The following is a 19911-nucleotide window of genomic DNA, read 5'->3' as shown; positions in this document are numbered from 1 at the left end:
ACACACAACTGGACACACACTCTGCAGTAATACCAACACACACAACTGAACACACTCTGCAGTAATACCAACACACACAACTGGACACACTCTGCAGTAATACCAACACACACAACTGGACACACACAACTGGACACACTCTGCAGTAATACCAACACACACAACTGGACACACACAACTGGACACTCTCTGCAGTAATACCAACACACACAACTGGACACACACAACTGGACACTCTCTGCAGTAATACCAACACACACAACTGGACACACACAACTGGACACACACAACTGAACACACTCTGCAGTAATACCAACACACACAACTGGACACACACAACTGAACACACTCTGCAGTAATACCAACACACACAACTGGACACTCTCTGCAGTAATACCAACACACACAACTGGACACACACAACTGGACACTCTCTGCAGTAATACCAACACACACAACTGGACACACACAACTGAACACACTCTGCAGTAATACCAACACACACAACTGGACACACACAACTGGACACTCTCTGCAGTAATACCAACACACACAACTGGACACACACAACTGGACACTCTCTGCAGTAATACCAACACACACAACTGGACACACACTCTGCAGTAATACCAACACACACAACTGGACACACACTCTGCAGTAATACCAACACACACAACTGGACACACACAACTGAACACACTCTGCAGTAATACCAACACACACAACTGGACACACACAACTGGACACTCTCTGCAGTAATACCAACACACACAACTGGACACACACAACTGGACACACACTCTGCAGTAATACCAACACACACAACTGGACACACACAACTGGACACACTGCAGTAATACCAACACACACAACTGGACACACACAACTGGACACACTCTGCAGTAATACCAACACACACAACTGGACACACACAACTGGTCACACTGCAGTAATACCAACACACACAACTGGACACACTCTCTGCAGTAATACCAACACACACAACTGGACACACTCTCTGCAGTAATACCAACACACACAACTGGACACACACAACTGGACACACTCTCTGCAGTAATACCAACACACACAACTGGACACACACTCTGCAGTAATACCAACACACACAACTGGACACACTCTCTGCAGTAATACCAACACACACAACTGGACACACTCTCTGCAGTAATACCAACACACACAACTGGACACACACAACTGGACACACTCTCTGCAGTAATACCAACACACACAACTGGACACACACTCTGCAGTAATACCAACACACACAACTGGACACACTCTCTGCAGTAATACCAACACACACAACTGGACACACTCTCTGCAGTAATACCAACACACACACTGCACCAGGTCTGCAGAAATCATAACACTAATGTATCTCAGAGGCTGGGAGAAACTCATGACTGCATGGGATAAAAGTGAAGGACTGTGATGCTCAGTGACTTTTTTGAATTTGTATACATAAAAGGTTTCCAACATTTCCAAACGTCAAATGATATTTTGTAGAAGGTGTTGATAGACATACATGAATGTTCTGAATAACTGGTCATCTTCTCACTACAAACTTCCACAATACCTTTTAGTCTCCACTCTTCAAACCTGAACTTGGTGGTAGAACTTCTGCCAATCATGTGTCATTTCCAATAACTATACTTATGATTGAGTACCTAGTCCTCCCCTTTTTGGTTCATGGATAGATTCTAAGAGACTGACGCTCTTGTGTGGATGTTCGTCATGGCAAGGCCAAACACGTTCAGAAATTATTATCTTTCAAGTATGTGTCTGACAATATCAGTCAAATCTAACTTGCATGGCATTGACATCCTCTGGATAGCTGAAGATGGGATAAAGAGATGGAAGCTCGCTTTCAAGAGTGCTCTGCGGATGATGGAGGGGAGGGAAAAGGTGCAAAGCCGGGCTATCAGGCCGTTCATCTCCTAATAACTCAATATTATTTCTTATAAGTGTGGGCCCTATGAGTAAAGACAGAGATAATTGCGATCCGTGTCTAATCTTTCAGACGGGGAGGATTCTCTTGATGAGGCTATTTTGTGAGGCTGATCAATGACCCAGTAAGACTGTGCTCAGGCTCTCAACTGCATCCTCCCGTAGCTGGCTCTTTGAACACGGTTCTGAACCCTCATAAAAGACACCCAGATCACTTTTCATCTTTACCTTGCAGCAGGCAGGTTCACTCTTCCAGTAGCATCATCAGTAGCAGCCCTTTAGATGAGTTGCGTCTCTGTCCTCCTCTCTCGTTTTCTATCTATCTGTCTCTCGTTCTTCTCTCTCTTTCTCTTCTCTCTCTCTGTCACACAGACTTACACTCAAGCGTCAGGATGTGATGGAGCTTAATATGCACAGAAGAGCAGGGTCAACAATTCTAACAATCTTTCCAGCATAGAGACATGTCAGAATACATCACACGAGGCATCTTGTCAGACCAAATCAATGGTTTTTTTCAAATCTTTGGTATAAAAGGAAGGTGTGTGGGTGCACTTTTCAAATCCCTGAATTGAAAAAATGGGATGATGTATAATTCAGAAATAAACATTGGCATTTTATTGACATGCAGCTACTTGCTAATTTATTCGAAGTGTCATCTTATATTGTGTGGTGTTTTACTGTACGGTATATTTAGTGTTCAAGTTGGATTGGTGTCTTGTGTGTTATTGGGCATGGTGGGAGTGGCCCTGTGTTGTAATATTTGAGGCCAGTCTCGAGACCACATGTTGGGTGTCTCAGTCTTGTCCCTGTGTCGTAGTATTTGAGGCCAGTCTCGAGACCACATGTTGGATGTCTCAGTCTTGTTCCTGTGTTGTAGAATTTGAGACCAGTCTCGAGACCACAGGTTGGATGTCTCAGTCTTGTCCCTGTGTTGTAGTGTGTGAGACCAGTCTCGAGACCACATGTTGCGTGTCTCAGTCTTGTCCCTGTGTTGTAGTATTTGAGGCCAGTCTCGAGACCACATGTTGGGTGTCTCAGTCTTGTCCCTGTGTTGTAGTATTTGAGGCCAGTCTCGAGATCACATGTTGGGTGTCTCAGTCTTGTCCCTGTGTTATAGTATTTGAGACCAGTCTCGAGACCACATGTTGGGTGTCTCGAGACCACATGTTGGGTGTCTCGAGACCACATGTTGGGTGTCTCGAGACCACATGTTGGGTGTCTCAGTCTTGTCCCTGTGTTTTAGTATTTGAGGCCAGTCTCGAGACCACATGTTGGGTGTCTCAGTCTTGTCCCTGTGTTTTAGTATTTGAGGCCAGTCTCGAGACCACATGTTGGGTGTCTCAGTCTTGTCCCTGTGTTTTAGTATTTGAGGCCAGTCTCGAGACCACATGTTGGGTGTCTCAGTCTTGTCCCTGTGTTTTAGTATTTGAGACCAGTCTCGAGACCACATGTTGGGTGTCTCAGTCTTGTCCCTGTGTCGGAAATGTTTTTATTTGGTCTTGACTTTGTCTCAGACAATGAGGACTTGTAATTTCTGGCCGACACCAATCAGCTTCCATTCAGTCAGCCCATTAAACCACTTTGCCAGGCCAAATATATACACTCCTTTCATTACACATTAAAATCTTATCGCCTATTGAAATCTGGGCTTCCTACTTTACTCGTAACATTACTGTCCTTTACATTTGTTGAAAAAATATCCTCAAACTTTGTCACGCTCGTCAGAATGTCCTTGATTTGCTGGTAGGGAGGAGTGGGGGACATTGTTTGAACATTGCACTCTCACTATTAGTAAGGGGAGACTTGGGGAAGATGTCATACTGTATATTTTGTCTTTGTATCTATTATAGACCTGTTTGGGTAAGTGATCCTTTTTTTATTTTTTTATTTCACCTTTATTTTACCAGGTAGGCTAGTTGAGAACAAGTTCTCATTTGCAACTGCGACCTGGCCAAGATAAAGCATAGCAGTGTGAACAGACAACAACACAGAGTTACACATGGAGTAAACAATAAACAAGTCAATAACATGGTAGAAAAAAAGAGAATCTATATACAATGTGTGCAAAAGGCATGAGGAGGTAGGCAATAAATCGAATAATTACAATTTAGCAGATTAACACTGGAGTGATAAATCATCAGATGATCATGTGCAAGTAGAGATACTGGTGTGCAAAAGAGCAGAAAAGTAAATAAATAAAAGCAGTATGGGGGTGAGGTAGGTAAATTGGGTGGGCTATATACCGATGGACTATGTACAGCTGCAGCGATTGGTTAGCTGCTCAGATAGCAGATGTTTAAAGTTGTTGAGGGAGATAAAAGTCTCCAACTTCAGAGATTTTTGCAATTCGTTCCAGTCGCAGGCAGCAGAGAACTGGAAGGAAAGGCGTCCAAATTAGGTTTTGGCTTTAGGGATGATCAGTGAGATACACCTGCTGGAGCGCGTGCTACGGGTGGGTGTAGCCATCGTGACCAGTGAACTGAGATAAGGCGGCACTTTACCTAGCATAGCCTTGTAGATGACCTGGAGCCAGTGGGTCTGACGACGAACATGTAGCGAGGGCCAGCCGACTAGGGCATACAGGTCGCAGTGGTGGGTCGTATAAGGTGCTTTAGTAACAAAACGGATGGCACTATGATAAACTGCATCCAGTTTGCTGAGTAGAGTATTGGAAGCTATTTTGTAGATGACATCGCCGAAGTCGAGGATCGGTAGAATAGTCAGTTTTACTAGGGTAAGTTTGGCGGCGTGAGTGAAGGAGGCTTTGTTGTGAAATAGAAAGCCGACTCTTGATTTGATTTTGGATTGGAGATGTTTGATATGAGTCTGGAAGGAGAGTTTGCAGTCTAGCCAGACACCTAGGTATTTATAGATGTCCACATATTCTAGGTCGGAACCGTCCAGAGTGGTGATGCTAGTCGGGTGTGCGGGTGCAGGCAGCGAACAGTTGAAAAGCATGCATTTGGTTTTACTAGCGTTTAAGAGCAGTTGGAGGCCACGGAAGGAGTGTTGTATGGCATTGAAGCTCGTTTGGAGGTTAGATAGCACAGTGTCCAAGGAAGGGCCAGAAGTATACAGAATGGTGTCGTCTGCGTAGAGGTGGATCAGGGAATCGCCCGCAGCAAGAGCAACATCATTGATATTTTCAGAGAAAAGAGTCGGCCCGAGAATTGAATCCTTAGTGGAGTGTCTCTCTGTTTTCCTCAGCAGCATATTGTCACCATTCTGAATGTCTACACCATCCATATGTTCTTCTGAAATATCAACACAGAAATACTGGACAATTCTGGTTGCGATTTGACACAATTACAACCATGTTCTTGATTTCGAATCACGTTTTTCTGGTCCCCCCCCTAAGTCTTGGTTTTGAATCGGTCTCGCTTTAGGTGGTCTCGAACACAACACTGCCTTTGGATTTGCCAGTGCTGCTCCTAATGTGACTAATATCCTGTTCTCCTCTTCCTCTCTCTCTTCCTCTTCTTCTTCTCCCTGTATCTACTTCCCAGTAGTACCACTGCACTCTAACATCTCCACCATCCCTCCACCTCCTCCTCCACTTCCTCCTCTTCTTCCTCCTGTCTCTCAGGCACCTCCCCCTCCTCCTCCTCTAAGCAACGGATTTCACTTCTCGTTTGTCTAATCAGAGAAAACAAAGTAAGGACTAACAGCATGCTAATGGTATGAGGCTTCACTAATTCTCTCCAACATGGTGCTGCTTCACACCTCTCTGTCTGCATGATCACTGCACTGTTGTAATTCTGAAGGTAGTAGATCACCCCTCTCATTTCCATCAGCGTACCTACACATCTGCAGGCAGCCAGCTAATCTCAATGTGCTAATTGTCTGTAAATTGTTTTTGTAACTTTATCTAAAATATGTGTTGGGCAGGGTAAGGGGGCAACACAAATGCCACTAGCTATGTGAGCATTGTGTGTAATTAACGAAGAAGTGAGACACCTTTTGCTTCAGCACCTTGACAGTGGAACAAGTGTTCACAGCTGCATTCCACAACACCAATTATCCCACCATCTGTAGACTGCTAACAGTATTCACCAAAACATGTAGAACAGGGAGAAAAATAAAAGTGACACTATTTTTAATGTGCAAACACATTGGGACTGATCATGATACTGTGTTTGTGTCCAGTTAACTTTGGCCCGTGGCACTCTCAGGCTCTCTACTGTACTGTCTCAATCATGCACCATCTGTTGGCTATCCTTGACTACTAACCCTATCCCCTTCCTTATCCATGGCACTCTGCAATATGTGTGGGACAGTGTGCATGTCTTTGTGTATATTTGGTGTCTTCCACCTTTTTGGTGTCTGTCAACAACCCTGTCCTGTTTCCTTCCTCGTCCATGTGTGCTGCTCAGCTGAAAGGGTCGGGGTCAGAGGTTATGATGTGTGGACATTTGGAAATGCCCAAATGACACCTTATTCCCTATATAGTGCACTACTTTTGACCAGGACCCATAGGGCCTATGTAGTGAATAGGATGCTATTTGAGATACAGACAATATGTTTGGAGATGGTTCAGTATGCACAGCCAAGCCTACAATCTGCACTTACAGACAATATGTTTGGAGATGGTTCAGTATGCACAGCCAAGCCTACAATCTGCACTTACAGACAATATGTTTGGAGATGGTTCAGTATGCACAGCCAAGCCTACAATCTGCACTTACAGACAATATGTTTGGAGATGGTTCAGTATGCACAGCCAAGCCTACAATCTGCACTTACAGACAATATGTTTGGAGATGGTTCAGTATGCACAGCCAAGCCTACAATCTGCACTTACAGACAATATGTTTGGAGATGGTTCAGTATGCACAGCCAAGTCTACAATCTGCACTTACATACATATATCTGGAAAGGAAATTGTTATAGAGTAAACGACAGCTATGTTTGTTTCTAAAGGATACCTAAAGATACACCTCCTGTATGTGTTGTAAAAGAAACAAACTGTGTTCACTGAATCAGTCTCACACACAGTATGATGTTGTTGTCTGACTTTGTTGTTTTCACCGCTTGGTTTAACAGGACACTGTAGCATTTCATTCAGTTGTTTTCACCGCTTGGTTTAACAGGACACTGTAGCATTTCATTCAGTTGTTTTCACCGCTTGGTTTAACAGGACACTGTAGCATTTCATTCAGTTGTTTTCACCGCTTGGTTTAACAGGACACTGTAGCATTTCATTCAGTTGTTTTCACCGCTTGGTTGAACAGGACACTGTAGCATTTCCTTCAGTTGTTTTCACCGCTTGGTTTAACAGGACACTGTAGCATTTCATTCAGTTGCTTCAGGTTTGTTGTGAGTTGAGTTTGAGGGAAATAAATGACTCAAAATTCTTCCACAATGTGACATGCTGTACAGAAAGACAGAGAGCAGAGAATGTTTACCAGTTCACCATGTAGTAAGGTACAATGATCCATTAATTCCATATGCGGTGTATGGTGGCTTGGGTTTTTGGGGTTTTGTCTTTCTTTCTTTCAAAAAAGGTAGTTTTCTCATCGTTTCCTATGAGACTAAAATTCCCTTTTAAAGATCTGGTGTGTTGTATGATGCACTTTATGTTGTGGTGAGATCTGCTGCATCATCTACATTGTGGCTGGGATGCGTTTAGGTTAATAACCTTTACCCATGTACAGTACTGTACTTTGGTATTCAGTAAGACCATGGTATTTGATTAATATATAGAAATATATATATATATATATATTACTAGCCTAAAGTCCTGCTAATACTGTTTGATTGAATCCCAGCTAAGAATGTATTCTTCATTTCCTCCCATTCTTCCATTCTGCTTGGTGTTCTAGAATTTCTAATTGTCTTCCTAAACTAACTTTATGTTTTTTGTTGATTTCCCCTCAGCCAAAGCGCTTTCTGGACACTGAGGTGCTGTTCCATGATGACAATACAACCTGGATTCTTGAAGAAAGAAAGACTTTGTCTGGTTGTGACAGTTACACTGTAATACAGTAGATGAGTGTTAGTGAACATTTAACCTCCCCTCAGTAGCACGCAGCAGGACTTACTCGCTGATGCATTTTTAGTAGCTAAAATTAAGTAACTATTTTCTTAAGAAAATGTATGTCTGCCGTGAAAGCTGCTGTGCATATTAACTTTGGAAGTGTCTGACAGATGTTAATCCCATAATATAAAATGTTTTATACATGTTATTGCACTTTTAGCATTATACTGTATCATAGTAAAGAACTGAAATAGATATTTTCAAGGTGAGAATGCAGTGTGATCTGAATTTGGAGGGAACTTGTATTTTTTCAAAAAAGTTAATGAGAGTATTCACCAACTGGAAGGTCGATATGAACATGATATGGTACTGAACATGTGTCATGTTGATTGTATTTTGTCAAAACTCAGATGATATTCTTACACCAAATCACTTGAAATGTAATTTTTGTTTGTATCTAGCACTGCCAGTCTCTTATTGGCTTGCCAAATGGATTTTATTTTTGCTTACAACATTGGGAGGAGAATAACATTGAACATAATATTTTCTGGACGGCTTGGGCAGGTTGCACAATGATAATTATTAAAAATGTAAATATTAAAGATATTAACATGACGTTTGCCTCATCAAATGTTTTGTCTTCAGACAACAGACTCATGCAGTAGTCGTAATAACTGTTTTAAAATGATAACGGTATACTGAGGTATTCAGAGAATGTGAACCCCCAAAACTCTTAGGTCTTATAGCCAATTGTACAGTATTGAATTGAAATCATATGTTATCGCGTCAGTTTAATAATTGTACTACTCTGTGGATGACAGTTGAATAATATGGTTGACTGTGTCGGAATCTTCAAAACCCTTTATCTTGTGCCAGTTCTGATAACCTTCTCTTCATGCTGACCAAAAAGTACAACATGTAGCCTCATCACAGCTCCAAGGATTCTCTTTGAACATCCCTATTGATTGCTTTGACCTGTTACATTTCATTCTATTATCTGAGAAGGGAATCCAACTTTACAGGCTCAAACCAAATGAGGTAAACTTTCAGTAGAAAAAACCTTGAAATGTTTCTTTAGTTCAAAGCTTCTCTTTCTTAAAGGGTATTTTTTATTCTGTGTCTACATTTTCAACTGGGAAGGTGGGTAGTAATAACATTGGTGTATCTGAAGCATAGACTTTATATATTTAAATGAAATATCTTTTACTTTGTAAAAGAAACCTCTTGAGACGAGCATGGCATTGAACTTATGAATCAAAGATGATGGAATTATGATTCTAAGCTTTTTGCAAGTTACTTTTTCACATGTTCTGTAAATGGAAGGTCAGCTATATAAAAGTCATGACTAGAACCAATTGCAAATGTTCTGTCAGTCCTATACATAATTCTACAGTTCTAACATATTCGTATAGCATATTCTGCTATCTTGCTTATAGGCTAGGCTCCTTTGTCTGGTGGACCAGTAAACTGCTCTCACCTCCCTTGTGAGATCTTTATCTTTAATTGGAGAGTAGTTACATATCCTTGTCTGCATCGTGGTACTCTTTGAAAACACCTGTGAGAGGGGATGCACCTCCCAGAGCTCCACAGTGGGAGCTGCCACATCTCCTCTCTCTCCATGCCATCTTGAGGAGTGGGAGTGTGGGCCCCAGAGTGCCTGCTAGCCCTGGTGTGTATAAGACCCATCACATCCGCTATTCTGCTTATTTTGCAATAAATGGGCTGTTTTTTTCCTCCTCCTGCAGAAATTCACCCAAGACCATCCACTGAGGATTGTGGCATTTCCATTTATTGACGTTTGGCTGCTGGTTCATATACATTTGTTATGCTATGCTCTGGACTTCAAAGAGAATGAAATAGAGCATATTATGCTAATTCTGTCTTGTTCTGTTCAACGTAATCAAGGCCTCACACATTAATCCTTCACAAAATGTTCCTCACTGACTCTTGGAAGAGGTTTTCAAACGTACATGAATAGAAAAACGAATTCCTGACTTTCCCAGATGTCTCCAAAAACCCGTAGCTGAGCACTTGGGGGGAGACAACCTTTTGTTATTTTGAAACAATAAATGATTTGAGAACTTGATATGAAATCCAGAGTAAACAACTGTGAAAAACAGTGAAGGTTTCTCTTCCCACATGATTGTAACAGGGTGGAACTGTTTGTTGGTAAACATGCCCCATGTTAACCCTTGCCAGTCCCAGGTATAGCTCATTTCAATTTAGGGCATGGCCCTGGGTATTTAAGCTTGAATTTTTGTGTCATTCACAATATTCCATGACCACTAGAAGGCTGGTGTGTGCAGGGAGGATGGTCTAGTAGTGAAAGTCCAGTCAGTGTCTCTATTAGACACCATAAGAATCCTGACTGGACTCTGTACGTGAGCTGAACCAAAGGATCCAACACAAAAGGTGCTTTGATTCTAAAATGGTCTTTTATGCTCTTTTATCATCTTAAGATCAATATAGATGCTTTAATAAGGGATGGGCTAGTGTTCAATTATTGAACAGTTAAAAAGTATTGAATATTCTCTCCCAACACACTGTACATGCCTACATAAAATGAAAATAAAAAAATAAACCCGTAACTTTTTAAGACTGATATTTATTAGTATGTACATTGTCTCATTCTCGCTCCGTTTATTGCAATACAACTTATTCGATGGTTAAAACAATGTACTTGTGCTTCAGCACAGCCTTTCTTTCAGGGTAGACATATACACTTTGTTCAGAAAGTATAAACACCCCTAGACTTGTTCCACATTTTGTTGTGTTACAGCCTGAATTTAAAATGGATTCAATTGAGATTTGTTGTCACTGGCCTATAATGTAAAAGTGGAATTATGTTTTTAGACATTTTTACAAATTAATAAAAAATGAAAAGCTGAAATGTCTTGAGTCAATAAGTATTCAACCACTTTGTGATGGCAAGCCTAAATGATTGCAGGAGTAAAAATGTGCTTAACAAGTCACATAATAAGTTGCATGGACTCACTCTGTGTGCCAGTGTTTAACATGATTTTTGAATGAATACCTTATCTCTGTACCCCACACATACAATTATCTGTAAGGTCCCTCAGTCAAGCAGTGAATTTCAAACACAGATTCAACCACAAAGTCCAGGGAGGTCTTCCAACGCCTCGCAAAGAAGGGCACCTATTTGTAGATGCGGGAGAGAAAAAATGACATTAATTATCCCTTTGAGGATCGTGTAGTTATGAATTACACTTTGGATGGTGTTTCAATACACCCAGTTACTACAAAGATACAGAATGGAGCTAAGCACAGGCAAAATCCTAGCAGAAAACCTGATTCAGTCTGCTTTCCACCAGACACTGGGAGATGGATCATCCTTCCAGCAGGACAATAACCTAAAACACAAGGACAAATCTACATTGGAGTTTCTTACCAAGAAGACAGTGAATGTTCCTGAGTGGCCGAGTTACAGTTTTGACTGAAATCTACTTGAAAATCCATTTTCAGGCAACATCTGAAAATGTTTTTCTAGCAATGATCAATCACCAATTTGACAGAGCTTGAAGAATTTGAAAAGAATAATGGGTAAATGTTGCACAATCTATGTGTGGAAAGACCTTAGAGACTTACCCAGAAAGAGTGCTTCTACGAAGTATTGACTCAGGGGTGTGAATACTTATGTAAATGAGATATATCTGTATTTCATTTTCAATAAATATTCAAACATTTATAAAAATATGTTTTCACATTGTCATTATGGGGTAATGTGTGTAGATGGGTGAGATGTTTTTAATGTTAATCCATTTTGAATTCAGGCTGTAACAAAACAAAATGTGGAATAAGTCATGGGGCACAAATACTTCCGAAAGCGCTGTAAATACTGTATATGATAACAGGTTTATGTAAACACAGTTGGTCTACCCTATAAATGATTGAGTATGAATGTTCAAAAAATGCTGTGTTAAAGAAAACAATGAATTGCTCTCATGTTCCTTAAACGGTTTGCATTTACAATACCTACAATGAATTGGGCTTTTTGTGTACATGAATGAAGCAGATGCCCTTGGGCTTCCTCTTTGATCCAGCAGCAGCTCAAACTTTGTCTGCCTCTTAGCAACACATTTCACTTCAAATTAAGGCACAACTCTGTCTGCAAGCACCAAAGAAAGAACCTGCACCGTGCTGAAATATATTGCAGTGTTGGTTATTGGAACAAATGAACATTGGATGAGTAGTTTTAATAAGGCTCACCTTCACTCTGTCACTTTGGGTTGTATAGAGTATGTGTTGTGCAGATGTGTGCCATCTTCAGGCCCTTTTAATCCTCTACAAAGCAAGCATTATGAAGATGATGATGATGATGATGAGAACACACCCTCACCATAAAGACTGAACATTTCCCAATGTTTTAATCATTGAATGGGTTAAGGTATTGGTTACTGCTTGTGTGTAAAGGGCTCTGTTTTCCAACTTTTCATATCATGCCATAGTTGAGATCTCATTCCACCATTTGATCTGCAGCAGTTAATTGTTCAGTCATGGAGTGTGTATGTGTTTGTTCAGGTATTGTAAGCCTTTGACTTTTAGTGGACCTTTTTATGTGAGGGGCAACAAGCTACATTTTCACTCTGCTGATCACTGACGGAAGACACACTGCTAACATGGTAAGAATCTCACACATTTTTCAACCCTCTTCAAGCCCCACCCCTGAGCTAGCAATACGCATTAGTGGAGTTTGTGCAGATAGTAATGAATTGGTAATTAAGGAGTGCAATACAGAAATATGACATCCTTATCATTATGTAATTAGACAAAGCATGTAGATTCCCTTATTTAAAAATTATTAATTAGTAGTTCCCTGTTAACCTAAAAGGAAATATTAGATCCTGACTAAACTTTGAGGAAATTTGGAGTTACAAGTAAGAGATTTGGGTCAGCTAATGAGAACAGAGTGTCCCACTTTACAGGTCCAATTGGGAGAAGGAGGATTTGCATGTATGCAAATTTTGTTTGAGTTAATTACATAACTTGGCATTCATTAATAATGAAGTGTGGTGGATGTCGGGCCTTTATGCCTGGTTCATGTCCAGATTGTGGAGCGTTCATTGAGTGTGTCAGTTTGTGAAAGCGATAGAGCACCCACCCACCAAACCTCCATCAATAATGCCAGTTTACAGACTGGTCATCATACTGCTCTGGAAATATGGGAATTGATTTGACCTTTCTGACCTTTCTCTTTTGGCATCTGGAGTCAAATAAATTAGCAGTACCCTATTTAGTATGTGCCAAGTCAAATAACATTGATACATGTATCAATTTGTCTTATTTTTGCTGTATAGCTAAGGTATGATATTACCTTAAGAGCTAACTGTATGTAGGCCTACAACATGATTATGAAACCTTATTGAACATTATAAACCCGGGTAGTTTTGGTCCTGGATTCTGATTGGCTGAAACAGCACTTCAGCCGTGTGTATACAGTGTCAGACAATATACCATGGATATAATGCAAAAATACTTGTTTACCTTTCTATTCGTGTTGGAGACCAGTTTATAATAGCAATAAGGCACCTCAGGGGTTTGTGGTATATGGCCAATATACCACACCTCCTCGGGCCTTATTGCTTAATTATCAACCTTGAGAATACATTTGACCCATGGAAAGTAACTGGGCCTGTTAGCACTGTATATAAAGGAAGGCTTGTGAACACTCAACTTATGCAGAAAAATGCTTACCTAAATAAATCATTATGAGAAAATAACCCCTATTTACACATTCCAGGTGAGTACATTTTTTAAAATATATTTTTTACAAACATTCTGCTGACAAGTTGTAACAATGTTTTTTAAATGATTGTGTATTTTGTAGAATAATTTATTTGACAATCATTTAACAATTATCTGAAGACTAACACAGTTGAGTGCAGTCAGTAGCCAGGATGTCAAATACTACATACCTTAAACTTGCAATTAACTTTGACCAAGAATTACAGGGAATACTTTGACACACTTTAAAATGAATATCCTCAGACAATGTTTACCATTGTCAACTTCAACCTGTTAGGGTTTTATCTCAGTAAAGGAATGGCTATCTTGTTGACAGCTCCCAAAGGATCAAGACCTCAACTTGAAAAGGGCCTATGTTCAGTGCAGAGCAATATAGTCAAATATGTTGCACACATGTCCCTCCCATGAAGCTATTATCTATAATTAAAATGTTTCTAAAGTCTTGCCACCAACACAAAACGTCATAATGAATTGGTTTTCCGACCACCAACAGTTAATTGATCCCTTCTTGTTTCCTGCCACATAATATGTTGCAGTTTGTTATTTTCTGTTCTTTATGGCTCCTCTGCAATGCACACCATCATTTTCTTTGTCATTTGATTGAGCTCACATATTTTTGAAGGTAGTGAGGCAGTGTTTATTGTTCAAAAGGTTACAGTTTAGACTTTATGGTCCGGGTTTCCTTTTCGTCTATTGCTTTACTACAAAGGGACATACCATTTTGACTTTGACAGTATGTGAAAATCGTATCCATTGTCTGTGCACATTTCTAATAATACACTATTCTATCACTGATCTGAATGGATTTTTTTTTCTCAACTTCTGTTGCAGTGTCATTTGTTTCCTGGATGATATCAAGTGGAGGAAGCTTCCACGCTTTTTCAGGAGCCTCTGTAATCATGTATGATTTAAATAGAAACTCTGCCATGAAGCTAAACTCCGACATGAAGCTGACGTGTATGTAACGTGTTGTTGAATGGCTCTGGTGCTAACCCAACAAATCACACGGCAACCCCCTCATATCCTCTGACAGAATAGTGTTCTCTAATTAACCATGCAGAACAGGAGAAGAACACGTGTTAGTTTAATGTAACAAAAATGTTGATTTTCATGCCCTCTCCTTTTCAAATATTAATAGGCTAGACTTGCATTTCAAGATGCATCAAAGTAGCTCAGGATATGCAAATGTGATGTATGCTGCTGCCTTACCCCAACCAGTTGGACTGACACAATCTCTCTCTTTATGCAGGCAGTTGCCTGGTTATGAGCACCGGAGGACCAAGAGACAATAATCTGCACTTCCTTCAGTTGACCACTCACAGAAAAAATGATGTATCAATGTAATCGACAGTTAATCAATTATAAATTAATTGACATATTCAAGAGTTGTACATTTTCAAATTAGTTGCATCTTATTATTATAGTTATCTGCATAACCATATCTGGCCACATTTAGAACACTAATTAGCACAGTGAACCAAAAAACATGTTAAACCGCATTCAATGAGACCAGATGAGGTCATGGTGTAAGTTTTCATCATATTACAGTAAGATATCTTACTATTTATTATTTATTTAGTCTATTGATTTGCGTTGTTTTAGTAGCTTGGAGTTTAATTCAAAAAGGCATCAACTCATTTGTCTACCTCAAACCATGTCTTGCCTCTCTGTGTTACAAATTAATCCTATTTACAGTGTTTCATGAGCAAGGTGCAAGAGGAAATTCTCAAAGTCACCGAAAGGTGGCGTATGAGTCACGTCTAACAAGTACACTTAACTGCTCTTTGAATGGTTCTAGCTTACCTTTCTACTGTTAAATAAATGAATCACGAAAATATAAAATGTTACATTAAATATATGTCAGTAAGTTAATGAATGAATTATTAAAACACATTGCTCTCAACAATATGCATCGCACACATCAATTTTTCATAATCAAAAATAGAATAGGCCTCTTGATTTCAACAAAACATGCCATTTCCCTAGTGTAGGCCTATGTACAATATGACTTTGCGAATAGTTACACAGCTAAGATAAGATGTTTTAATTGTCTTTAACATTAACCACACTGAAATTCTAACTAATTGAAAGAACACGTTTGAATCTTGTACCTCAGAGGAAAATCCAAAATGTGCCAAAATCCTTGTTTTTCAAATTTGAGGAATCGCTTGCCTGCATCGTCATTGAAGAGCAATGCGTTTCTCCGTACTCATTTAAGATTCAGTAGAAGATCCACACAAAGTCTCCTTGGACCACTTAATAATGAAACAAGTGTTCTCCATCGTTACTAGGACTTACAGTCCTTTGTTTCTGTAGAACTTACCAATCTTAATAATATATCAAATGAAACAATACCTGAGTATTATGCTCCAGGTTTTTTGGGGAGCTTGGTGAGCCCCTTAGCCCCTTAGCGAAGATACGCTGGTTTGACTTATACATTTATATTTCAGAACAAAAGGAGACAACGCACTTATTATTGTGAGGAAAAGTTTGCAGTGCATTAGGTTTACTGTCTTGAACGTAATGCTCCAAATGAATAATAAAAAGATGTGACGTGTGGATATGATTTTCTCTTGAACAAAAGGAATGTGAAAATGTGAAAATGAAAGACAGAGAAGAGCCAGAGCAGATGCGATAAGATTTGTGAAGGGGCTGTATTCTCTCTCTCTCTCTCTCTCTCTCTCTCTCTCTCTCTCTCTCTCTCTCTCTCTCTCTCTCTCTCTCTCTCTCTCTCCCACTTCTTCTCCTCCCCTCCTCTTTTTAGCCCTCTGTGACTTCAGTTAACAAACAGTATTTCCTACTGCTTCTGTCCCTGTCATTGTAAGTACAACATTGTCTTATTTACCTATTGAATGAATGAAATCATTGTCCTGCTGTTCTTGAAAGCGAGTATTAAAGGTTTTGTCGTACTTTGTTTTGTCCACCTATGCTGTATATTACAAACTTTTTCCTTTGCATTTTCAATTAGCTATCGCATTGTTCCTTATGCCATATTGTTGTTGGGTTTAATTTTAAGTGATGATGGTGCGGGATAGTGAGTGTTGATTCTGTTGAGTGTAGATGAAGACAGCGCGTAACTCAAGAGTCTCTCAGTGCGCTGCAACCTGTGCTTACCTCTTACCTGTAGCCTATATATCGCCCCGCGGTGGACCGTTACTTTTCTTCACTGTAGCCTACCTACCTTTACAGCTGACAAAGGTGTTGAACTATTATTCCTCAGAAGAGTTGTCCATCTAATATCAAGATATATAGCCTTCTGTTGAAATGTTTTTGTTCTATTTGTCGTTAATTATGTCCGCTAGAGTTTGGTCTATACTTTTGATGCTATAGATTTTTTTCTTGTCTTTTACGATTTTGAGGATACATAGCAGGCTACTCTTGAGAAGTGATTTTATTCCTCTAATTTCAATGGAATTGTAGCCTATAATAAAAAACAGGAATTCTATTTAAGCCTTTGAAATATTTGATATTGAATGTTCAAGGGGGTGGAAAACATTTGCTTGGTAGGCCTAGCGACCCAAATATTATTTTGATATAAAAAATGTCACTTCATTTACATTTACAATGTAGCCTATTATATGTAAATTAATAAGTAAGTGTTCTGGTGGGCTACCAATATATTTTTTTAAATACTTTTCTGAGACAGGTTGACCTATCACTGGTTGTTTCATCATCAATAACATGTTTTTTTGTTTGCATTAACATTGTAGGCTATGTCAACCAAAACAAAACGTCAAAGTCTATAAACTATTGTGTGTATTGAAAAGACAATAGCACATCGATCTCTAACGTTATGTGTATGCATCATAGGATGATTTCCTATGAATAGGAAACCATGAGATAATCAATGACTTGCAGTAAAATTATTTGCTTCTTTTATAAAAGTGATATATTGAGTTCTCAATAATTGAGTTATAACTAACACCATAAACCTGGCTGATATTGATATTATTTTATACAGATCAGACGAATAGAAACAGGCGGGCTCCCTATTTGAGAGAGATTATCATCTTATATTTGAAATGATGACACATTTTTATTAAATACTTTATTAATTGCCTTTCGCTTTCCTGTATTAACTTATACTTCGTCTATATAATGCTGAAATTAACAATGTAGGCTATAGGCTACAGTTTATCAACGTATTCCTACTACATTAAATTCCTACCCAACATAGACAATCGATCTATGACTGTTATCGCCTATGCCAAATATCGTTTGTCATAAAGTGGTATGGTTGACACTCGAGTTCTCTACACGTCACTTCATATCAAAACTTCAGTTGATCTGTTATAAAGACCAGCAGTGTTATATTATAGGTACAGTATAACTAACCCCTGACCGAGAAGTTTTCTGTCTTCAACTCCGAAGTGCGTTTCTGGCATGTGCTGTTGATAAAATTGTTCCATTCATTTAGAGTAAGGGAAAAGACAAAAAAATAATGCCTTACATAGTCCATTTTACAGGTAAATAGGGCAATAACTCGTATTGGAGTTTGTTCAAGTGCAAATTATGTTGTCTCGACTTTCAATTGTGCTGCTGTGTAATAATCGGATAATTTTTGTATTTAATCAAATCAAGAGCAAAATGTCCCTGTGTCTAATCACTCACTAAACTCTCTCTCGCTCTCTCTCTCTCTCTCTCTTTCGCATCTCTTGTCTGGGCTGGGAGGGGGAGTCCTGCCTCTTTGCCTTCCTCAGATCAATGCCCTGGCCACTCACTTTCTGATGTTGCACGACGGGAAATGCTTTGAATACTTGCGACATGGCCGCTCACATTGATTGCCAAGATTGACAGCTCTGCGTCGTCTTCTCTTGTCTCCGAGAGAGAGGGAGATAAAGAGGATAGATAACAACAAAAGCTCCTTGCAGTTTTGACAATTAAACTTCATAGAAAGAACGGGATTCCCTCATATAGCCAGTGGTAACCACAGCAGACTTTAGTTCTCTTTCATTTTTTTCTACAGATAGTAATCGTTATGTTTTAACATAATATAGCGCGAAACACACGACTCGGGATACGATACCGTCAGGACCTGCATCTCTCTTTTCTCGGCTGATCTCAAGGTAAAAACGTGCTTAGTTTTAACATGTTGTATCGTCTTTTCATGTAAACTGCGTTATTTCGCCTGTTTTTGTTGGTACGTAACAGAGTTCGCCTCTTTCGATGTCAATAGGGGTGTTAAAACTGTTTTCTCTCTCTCACGCTTCTTTGTTGAGGTTTTCATGGGGTGAAATTATTTGTTTGTAGGTCGTTTTTTGTAAGGGGAATATGATAACATTCTTATTTATTGTTTCTCAATCGCGAGAGCCGTGGTAAACGCAATACGAAAGCAGAGTGCGTGAAAAAGACAAGCGCAAGCGTTCTCTGGAAAGGTTTGGATAGCTAACTGTAACACTGATGCCCTGTTTTATTTACCGACACTTGTGTAACTTATAAGTTACATTCAATCGTGCGTCTCGAGATATTGATATCAACAGCTCTATATTTCACTTGGATGAGCAGTTAGGTTACTGATTTAAGCAACATACAGCTAGGTAGGCTAGGAGTAGGCTGAATGAATTACGCGCAACCATTTTTATTTAATTGTTGGTTACGCATCCGCAAAGTCTTGTCGCGAAATTCAACTCTTAAAAATTATCATCAATTTATATGTGTTTTGCTATGGTGTTGGTATCCGGATGCTTAATAACTTTCTCCTGTGGGACTGGAAGGCAATTTCACTTTTGTCCACAGAGCGGTACTATTCATTGACAATGACGTGCGCATTGCTCTAGGTCCCCTTCCATACCCTTCCTTTCTCTCTGATCTTTCTGGATGCGAGATTTACAAATTTCTTCGAACTTGAGCATATAGTTTATTTAGTTGTCTTTCTTCCAAACTCTTAAGTAATCTACATTCATCTTTCAAACCGGAATTATAATTCAGTGTAAAACATGTCTATTCGTAATTGTTTCCTATGTTGTAGGAGGTTGGGAATTCACTCTGCCTTAACTTTAGCTGGAGGTCAGGCAAATTGACCTTAAAAGAATGCATAAGCCATAAATTAAATCCAACTACTCCTCGAAAGGCTGTCCCATTTAGAGACGATATACCTGGACAAGGCTTCCCTACAAGCCCACAAAGCGCTGCTCTCGGACGGTTTTAGGGACTAACGTAAGTCATCTGGTGTAATTATTTTGTTTCTTTTGCACTAT

The 19911-nt window shown here is 39.6% G+C and overlaps 2 protein-coding genes across 27 annotated transcripts in view; both read left to right on the top strand.

Annotated features, from left to right (window-relative positions):
* The window catches only part of LOC129834604 (pleckstrin homology domain-containing family A member 7-like), a 160830-nt gene extending 152264 nt beyond the window's left edge, over nucleotides 1–8566 (top strand). For 19 of the 20 annotated variants that reach the window (XM_055899756.1, XM_055899764.1, XM_055899763.1 and 16 more), the window contains 2 exons: nucleotides 5481–5628; nucleotides 7852–8566. In XM_055899756.1, the coding sequence (XP_055755731.1) occupies nucleotides 5481–5614 (134 nt within the window). In that variant the 3' untranslated portion in view covers nucleotides 5615–5628; nucleotides 7852–8566. The remainder of the gene's footprint in view (nucleotides 1–5480; nucleotides 5629–7851) is intronic. The other variant, XM_055899748.1, reaches the window with a different exon arrangement.
* Nucleotides 8567–16434: 7868 nt separating this feature from the next.
* LOC129834602 (transcription factor SOX-6-like) overlaps nucleotides 16435–19911 on the top strand; it is a 159705-nt gene continuing 156228 nt past the window's right edge. For 5 of the 7 annotated variants that reach the window (XM_055899739.1, XM_055899735.1, XM_055899743.1 and 2 more), the window contains exon 1: nucleotides 18394–18780. The gene's annotated coding sequence lies outside the window, so the exon portion shown is untranslated. Of the gene's footprint in view, nucleotides 16535–18393; nucleotides 18781–19440; nucleotides 19871–19911 lie in introns of those variants that run through there. The other 2 variants (XM_055899737.1, XM_055899736.1) reach the window with 2 other exon arrangements.

Source organism: Salvelinus fontinalis, chromosome 35 (genome assembly GCF_029448725.1).
Source record: "Salvelinus fontinalis isolate EN_2023a chromosome 35, ASM2944872v1, whole genome shotgun sequence".
NCBI classification, from domain to species: domain Eukaryota; kingdom Metazoa; phylum Chordata; class Actinopteri; order Salmoniformes; family Salmonidae; genus Salvelinus; species Salvelinus fontinalis.
The sequence above is the reverse complement of the archived record's forward strand: the minus strand, read 5'-3'. Positions and strand labels throughout refer to the sequence as shown.